Raw genomic sequence first — 7,664 nt, forward strand, 5'->3', positions numbered from 1 at the left:
TGGAAGTGCATGGAAACAGGAAGCACCAACTAATATCTGACGGCCTGCAGTCTTTGCAAATAGTGAAATATTTCCACAGTCCTGTAATTTAACAGCTCAGAGTCCACAAACCAGCCTAGTAATTTGTCGATACGCATAATGTGCAGTGTGTATGTAGATAACATCATGGTTCATCTCGGGGTGTGAGGCTCTAGAGCCTTGACTCACCCTGGGGGAGCTGTTCCTAGCCATGGTAAATCTGCAAGATTCAAGGAAATGATACACAAGAAGAAAAGAACAATAGAAAGAGTGAGGAGAGGAGATGAGCAGAGATTAGAACTGAGGAGAAGAGGAAAGCTCAATTTCATTCATAAGAATTGATCCTTTACATCTCACTATTTATACATTGCATTCCTCTCAAAGAAAAACAAAAAACACAAAAGTGCACTGTTCGTGCACGTGCACAGGAACTAACGAACATAACAGAATTCAACAGAAACAGTTTTGCTGATCTGGACATTATTTAAGACCCCAGTAGTTACAGGCACTTGCAGATTACCCCCTAGGCCTCCAATCTTGCACAACATCCCTTCAACTTGCGTGTCCATTCCCACTTGACAGGTTTGTATCCATACTTGACGGATTGAGAGTGGTATCCATCCTTGGCATAGTGCTGATAGCATTGGTCCCTGACACGGGGACACAGATTATATGATTCAAACAAGCTATTTAATTGGGGTTCTGCATAGAAATCAACTTAGCAATTTTTTGCCTTCCTAATATCTAGAAGATTTGAAAGGACTTTTCTGCATCATATCATATGGTAAAACAATCTTTAAGACTTAAAAGAGAGCCAAAAGAAACAGCAAAAATTAAATGGTTTGCAGGTAAGAAATTCTAACAGAGGATTACCGCACTTTCTAAAGTTCCAAGTATAACTGAAGGAGGACTTTAGAGAATCAAGAAAAGAAGAAAGTGTGAGTACTGGAGTAGTATATATCGATGACTTCCTTCTTCTGGAGAGTTTGAACGCCAAGAGAACTTTGCTGTTTGAGTTGGCTTTGGAGATGGGTTAGTTGAATTGGATTGAAGTCCTAACTGGAATTGAATTCCTATTGGTAGAAAATTGATGAGAATTCGGATTTGTGTTTTGCAGGGACTTAAATTTTAGTTAATTTGGATCACCAAGAGTATTCTAATCCTATTCAAATTGGGCCTGGTCAATTCTATATATACGCCTTTATTACAACGCCAAAAAAATAGCCAGAGAACTTCAAAGTTTCCTGAGAAGAACTTAGTTTCATAGGAAAGATTGTACTGGGTTTTAGGGTGGAGAGATCTCCGCGTACGTAAGTGATATCTGCTGCGTTTTGTTTTCTCGATATTTTCTGTGCTTTCCTCCGATCGTTATTTGTTTTTCTTGGGTATTTGTCATAACAGCAAAAGAAGCCTCTTCTTCTTCGGAATCGTCGTTGAGCAAGATGCCTACTGTCACGTTGAAGCTCGTCGTGGACACAAAAAGGAACAGGGTGGTGTTTGCCGAATCAGAGAAGGAGTTCGTAGATATTCTTTTTAGCTTCTTGACGTTGCCAATGGGGACTATTATCAGACTCCTCAACAAGGAGTCATCGGTTGGATGCATGGACAAATTGTACATGAGCGTGGAGAATCTCGACTACAAGTGTCTGGAGACCGTAGCTTGTAAGACGATGCTGCTCTGGCCCAGAAGTGAAGCAGAAATACTGTGCGAGGACTTGGTCGTCAATGCTGACGTCTTGATGCTGCTCTGGCCCAGAAGTGAAGCAGAAATACTGTGCGAGGACTTGGTCGTCAATGCTGACGTCTTAATGCCCCGGCGACTCTACAGGTGCCCCACATTTGGTTGCTTCATCAAGAATAAGCTTTATAGTTCGTTTCGCGGTACTCCCTGCCTCTGTGGGAAGGCAATGAATCAATATTTCAGCTGGATAAAACAGGAGAATAACGCGAAGAACAGCGTTTTTCTGAAAGAAGCAGCGACGTATGTTATTACTGATGACTTGCACGTAACACGTGCTACTACCATTACTACCGTCTCTTTGCTTCAGAATCAAGGGATAGAAGATGCAGATGTTCTTGAGGAAAGGATCGTGGATGTTGGCAGGAGCGAGGTAAGAAAGTTATAATCAAACCATCTTTCCTTAGTCAATTTTATATATTCTTAGAGTTATTTATGGCTAATTAAAATTTAAACTTGGCACGTAAAAATTAAAACATGTGCTCATGGCATGCCTTTTAAGATCTCTCAGTTCCGAAGTTTTCTCTGACGTTCTCCTTTTCCTAAATTGTAAAAGAAGATCTTTATGCACGTGCAATGCACGTGGTTAAATACTGTTATTAGGTATTTTTAGTTTATTTTCTTATTAAAATTTATTCCTCGGTTATACTTTGATAATTTTTTGCTTACTTTAGTTTAAGTACTTTTGGTTTATTTTCTTACTAAAACTTATTCCTCGATTACACTTTGATTATTTATTTAATTAATGTTTGTTTGAATAAGCTACACTCAGTTTAAATTTTTATGTTGATAGTTGAATTGTCAAAAGATAAATATAATATAAATCCAATTTAAATTTTTATTTCATTTGGATCGCTAGGAAACAGAGCTTGACCTGAGGAAGTATAGTGTTATGAAAGTGAAAACACTTGAAAAAATAATATTATAAAAGGAAGATGAATAATAAAGTCAACGAGCCAAGATGATTGATTTAAAGAGGGCTAAAATGATAAAAAATAGTTAATGAAAAAAATCATAAACTAAAGATTAATGCTAACTCTAGTACACTTTTATATGATAAAAACATCCACATATGCATATGAAAGCACTAAAAAAGTTTATGAAAATCTCTTCTAAAGATTCCTAATTTTACTAAAATATTAAACTATTCTATAAGAATTCACAAAACATTATCTTTTGTTGCTTCTATTTTTTCTTTTATTGAGTCGAGATCAATCCTTCTTCACCTTTATCTTTTTCCTAGAAAATTTTAGAGTAGTGTCTTCATCGTTTACATTGACTGTGATATAAGGCTGGAGCATGTTATCTTTTTTTGGGATTATTCATCTTTTGTCTTCTCGTCTAAATTCATAAAGAAGTTGAATATATTTCTTATGTTCAACACAAAATTCTGACAATACGGACTTTGATTTTTTCTATTTCAATAAGAATAAATGTTAATTTCATATATATGAATTTTTTTTTGCGCTTTTAATTTATTACTTAAATAAGGTTAGGAACTACCTCTTTTTCTCTACAATGAATTCTTCTATTGTGCATCCAATAAGAATTTATGTATGTCATAATATTATCTTTGCTATGTCTGTGTCATTTTCTATAAGGATCTGAGCTAAATACATTACATTTTTTATTATCAATTCATTTTAGATTATAATATTAATATTTAATTTTGATATATTTATTTCATGAAGAAGGGATATCACTTAACATTGGTACTACATCATGACGATTCTACAACATTTATCATTTGGACACTTATTATTAACATCTCTATCCACTTTCTTATTACAGCCTTTGTAAACATAGAACCATTGCTCAACTCTATTATAAATAGTAGTTATCGGTATCTTAAGGTGCGCTACTGTGTTTGTATATTGGTAAATTATTCTTAGGTTTAATTGTATGAATTTTAGAGTAGGTTTTCTAAGATCATACCTCTTTAATTGTATGAATTTTAGAGTAGGTTTTCTAAGATCATACCTCTTTCGAATGTTATAATGGTTGTATATATTAGTAATTTATCATACCTCTTTCGAATGTTATAATGGTTGTATATATTAGTAATTTGAATTTCTGTTGTATTTATAAATAGCCTTAATGGTGATACTTGTGTCTTGACAGCTTACTCTAAAAGAGTGCTGCATATTAGCTTTAAAATAAAATATTTTTTATGGTGCTATATGGATGTTTGCTTGGTTTACTTACTATTCTCTTGTTTCTTCAGTAAGTTGTATCTTTGGTTGATATATATTATTAACACAATTTACGATGACATGCATATCTCCTTTATAAATTTGAGATAGATATAAGGTGAATTTTATATTTAGTGACCTTTAATAAGAATTTTAGTAATGATATGTATCACCTCCATATTTAGAGATCTTGAAATCTAATAGTGCTATTACATAATTATCTTTGAATGCGTCTTTAAGAATTGATCATTCGTTAGTAGTCATACCCCTAAATAAAGTCACACGCAGGGTCATGATACTATATAAGAAAAAGAAAAAGGGCAATTTTATATTTTGTTGCTTACGCAGAGTCATGACATAGTAATTTTTCTTTTATCTTTCATAAATAACGTTTCTTTGATTGGAACAAAGTTGTTCATTATATTCTTCAGGGGGAATTCAGTCGGTGCTTCTTTGATAAATATAACTTATGTTAGTGTTAATTGAAGTGATTCATGGACGTTTTGAATTCCATTTGAAATGAAAACTGTTTGATTCTTTTAAAGGATATCTCTAAATTTTCTTATAGTTCTCTATATATAAATCTTTGAAACTTTTTACCCTATAAATATTATTACCATTAGAGATCAATATTTATAAAATATAATCAATTAATGTTAAGCTATTATATTATAGTTTTTTATTAGTTTTTTACAATTTAGTCTTCTATCAATTAATAATACTTATGTATTTTTCCTGCTCTAACACATTGGTAAAATTATATGCAGTTACTTTAATTTATATAATAACATTAATTTTTAATTTATCATATATTTTTAAATTTTTATTCTTTGATTGGATATTTTTAATCTATTATTATTGCTTTTTTTTTACCAACATCAACTTGACTATTTTTAGATTCTAAAAAAGGATAGTAAACCTTAAATTATAAGTTACATTTATATAGCTTAATGAAAAATTATCAAATAATTACTCTTTTTTTGTCAAGTTTTAAAATTTAAGCTTTTTATTTTGTGTAATTTTAAACTTTGAGAGTATTTTGTCTAATTTTTAAAAATTTTTGCTTTTTTTTGTAATACTTTATGTAATGAACCGATACCATGGAGATGTTTCATATTCTTTATTAACCTTATTTAAATTATTGAGCTATAGATAGTTCATGGGGTATTATGATAGAATATAACTATGATTAGATAGATTATAATTTAAATTAAATATTTAAAATAGTACATGATAATTTTGACTATGGAAAGTTTTTCCCGAACTCATGCTTGTAAAGGGAATATGATTTCTATTTTCCTTAATTTTACTTTTTTATAATTTTGAGAATGACTTTTGTCTTTTTAATTTGTTTGGTAGATATTGTATATATCTCATCCACACTATGTACATTTATAGATCTGAGCTTGGGGCAAACATTATTTGTCTCGTTAACTTGTTTGGTTTTTACATATACGCCATTTATTTTGTAGACATTTGTGAATTTGGCATTTAATAATTTTATTTAGATTTACATTTCAATTTAAACTGTATCCTTATCTTCATACTATGTATATCCAATAAAAATTCATCAATTTATCAACTTACTCTTACTAATGGATTAATATTTAAATTCCAAGGGTATTTTTGTCCACTGAAAGATTTTCCCGAACTCGTGCTTTTAAAGAGAGTATGATATGATATGATATGATTACCTTACATAATCAGTTGGAGCATATGTATCTGATAATTTGTATAATTAGAAAAGCGATATTCCAATAGAGAAAATTCATTTATGCTGCTTGGCAATCTATGATTTATTTCAATAATTTCCAACTGGCCACTACAACAACAGGCCTGCAACCGATTTGATCGCAACTTTGGGAAAACTAATCCTTAAAAAAAACGATTTCAGTAGAAATTCCAAGGGTATTTTTGTCCACTGAAAGATTTTCCCGAACTCGTGCTTTTAAAGAGAGTATGGTATGATATGATATGATATGATTACCTTACATAATCAGTTGGAGCATATGTATCTGATAATTTGTATAATTAGAAAAGTGATATTCCAATAGAGAAAATTCATTTATGCTGCTTGGCAATCTATGATTTATTTCAATAATTTCCAACTGGCCACTACAACAACAGGCCTGCAATCGCAACTTTGGGAAAACTAATCCTTAAAAAAAAACGATTTCAGTAGAAATTCCAAGTGCAGCAAGCAAAATAGCTGAAAATTGGTTTGCTGCAGTTGAATCTGCATGTTTCTCCGACACTGTAATGAAACATTTTAACTCCATACATGTTACAATTCTGATTTGTCTTTTGGCGATGGTCAGGTTTTAAGTCTACTGAAGAGCCTACTGCTGTCAAAGATGCCATTTACAGATGTTTTCTTGCAGAAGAAAGAATCAGTGAACATTCACAAAGAAGAAAATGACATTGTAGAGACTGCTCAAACCAAATCGGAAGTTAACAATGAAGCTATTCAGTCCCGAAGAATACGTGTGAAGGTCGTTGAGGACAAGGTCACAGAGGAGGCTGTGTATGCTGTAGCGGGGAATGATTTTGTAGATGTCCTTCTCTCCTTCCTTACCTTCCCACTCGGATCAATAGTGAAGCTCCTGAACCGTCAGTCCTCTGTTGTCTGTGTCGACAACTTGTATAACAGCGTGGAGCTTTTGGCTGCTACAGGTGATTGTCAGTCCTCTGTTGTCTGTGTCGACAACTTGTATAACAGCGTGGAGCTTTTGGCTGCTACAGGTGATTACATCAAATCGGAGGAGTGCAAGGACATGTTATTGTCTCCCAAATTCTACCCACATTTTAACTGCGACAACCAGATTTTGAAAGTTGAAGCAAAACTTCCAAGGACATGCTCATACCGTGAATGCAGACTTCGCTGGAACGAGATGATAGGCATCTTTGGTACAAAGTGCAAGTCCGAGAAACATATAGCATATGTAAATGAAATAAATCCAAAGAAGCCAAACTCAAGTACGGAAAGTGGAGGGGGGTATGCAAAGAGGTCTGTTAGGTTCAAGGTTACTAATGAGATGGATGTCAAACCACTATCACTCGTATCTGAAATTGGCGCGATCAAAGAGCTCAATGTTCCCATCAGCAGCTTAGTTGAGAAAGAGGTTGAACTTGGAGAAGCAGAGGTAGGAGTTTTAATTCTTCCAGACTTCTAAACTCTTGGCCTGAGAATTACATATTATATTGATCTTCCTAACTAACCTTTTTCATATTATATTCCCTTTGATGCAGGTTTTGAATCTGTTGAAAGCTTGTCTTGTCTCTTCCAATCCACTGAGCAAGCTATTCTCTCCCTAATCCACTGAACAAACTACAGCCTCAAAAGAAGCCGAACAAGGAAGATGTTACTCTAATCTACATTACTTATTTTAATAGTGAACTTGAACTTCATGTGTTGCTCTGTTTCAAACTTCCCGTCAATGAGGTTTACCTTTTTCAAAACTTTCTGTAGTAGATTAACATCTTTTGAATTTTTTTCCCCAGAAATTTCTTTAGTTGATTAGTAAACTGTTGATTATCGTAGATGCATATCAGACATTTGGTGACTAAACTTGAATTTGCTGAAATGTGTAAATCATGGACAGATGCAATTTCCCATCTCATCTAATTTGGTGACTAAACTTGAATTTGCTGAAATGTGTAAATCATGGACAGATGCAATTTCCCATCTCATCTATCATGTCACAAAAATTCTCGTC

General features: G+C 33.0%; 1 protein-coding gene across 1 annotated transcript; it reads left to right on the plus strand.

The window, feature by feature from the left end:
- On the plus strand, nt 851-7,460 carry LOC109837510. The gene is made up of 6 exons (XM_020405792.1): nt 851-1,328; nt 1,420-1,733; nt 1,803-2,129; nt 6,267-6,621; nt 6,691-7,091; nt 7,198-7,460. The coding sequence occupies exons 2-6, from the start codon at nt 1,461-1,463 to the stop codon at nt 7,261-7,263; spliced, it is 1,422 nt and encodes a 473-aa protein (XP_020261381.1). The 5' UTR covers nt 851-1,328; nt 1,420-1,460; the 3' UTR covers nt 7,264-7,460.

This window comes from Asparagus officinalis, chromosome 4 (genome assembly GCF_001876935.1).
Source record: "Asparagus officinalis chromosome 4, Aspof.V1, whole genome shotgun sequence".
Lineage (NCBI taxonomy): Eukaryota > Viridiplantae > Streptophyta > Magnoliopsida > Asparagales > Asparagaceae > Asparagus > Asparagus officinalis.

Excerpts from the sequence above, each read along its gene's own strand:
- LOC109837510 (XM_020405792.1), top strand. The coding sequence starts at position 1,461 with ATGCCTACTGTCACGTTGAAGCTCGTCGTGGACACAAAAAGGAACAGG. Across the intron at positions 2,130-6,266 it reads TGGATGTTGGCAGGAGCGAG|GTTTTAAGTCTACTGAAGAG; the intron begins GTAAGAAAGTTA and ends GGCGATGGTCAG. Across the intron at positions 6,622-6,690 it reads GGAGCTTTTGGCTGCTACAG|GTGATTACATCAAATCGGAG; the intron begins GTGATTGTCAGT and ends TGGCTGCTACAG.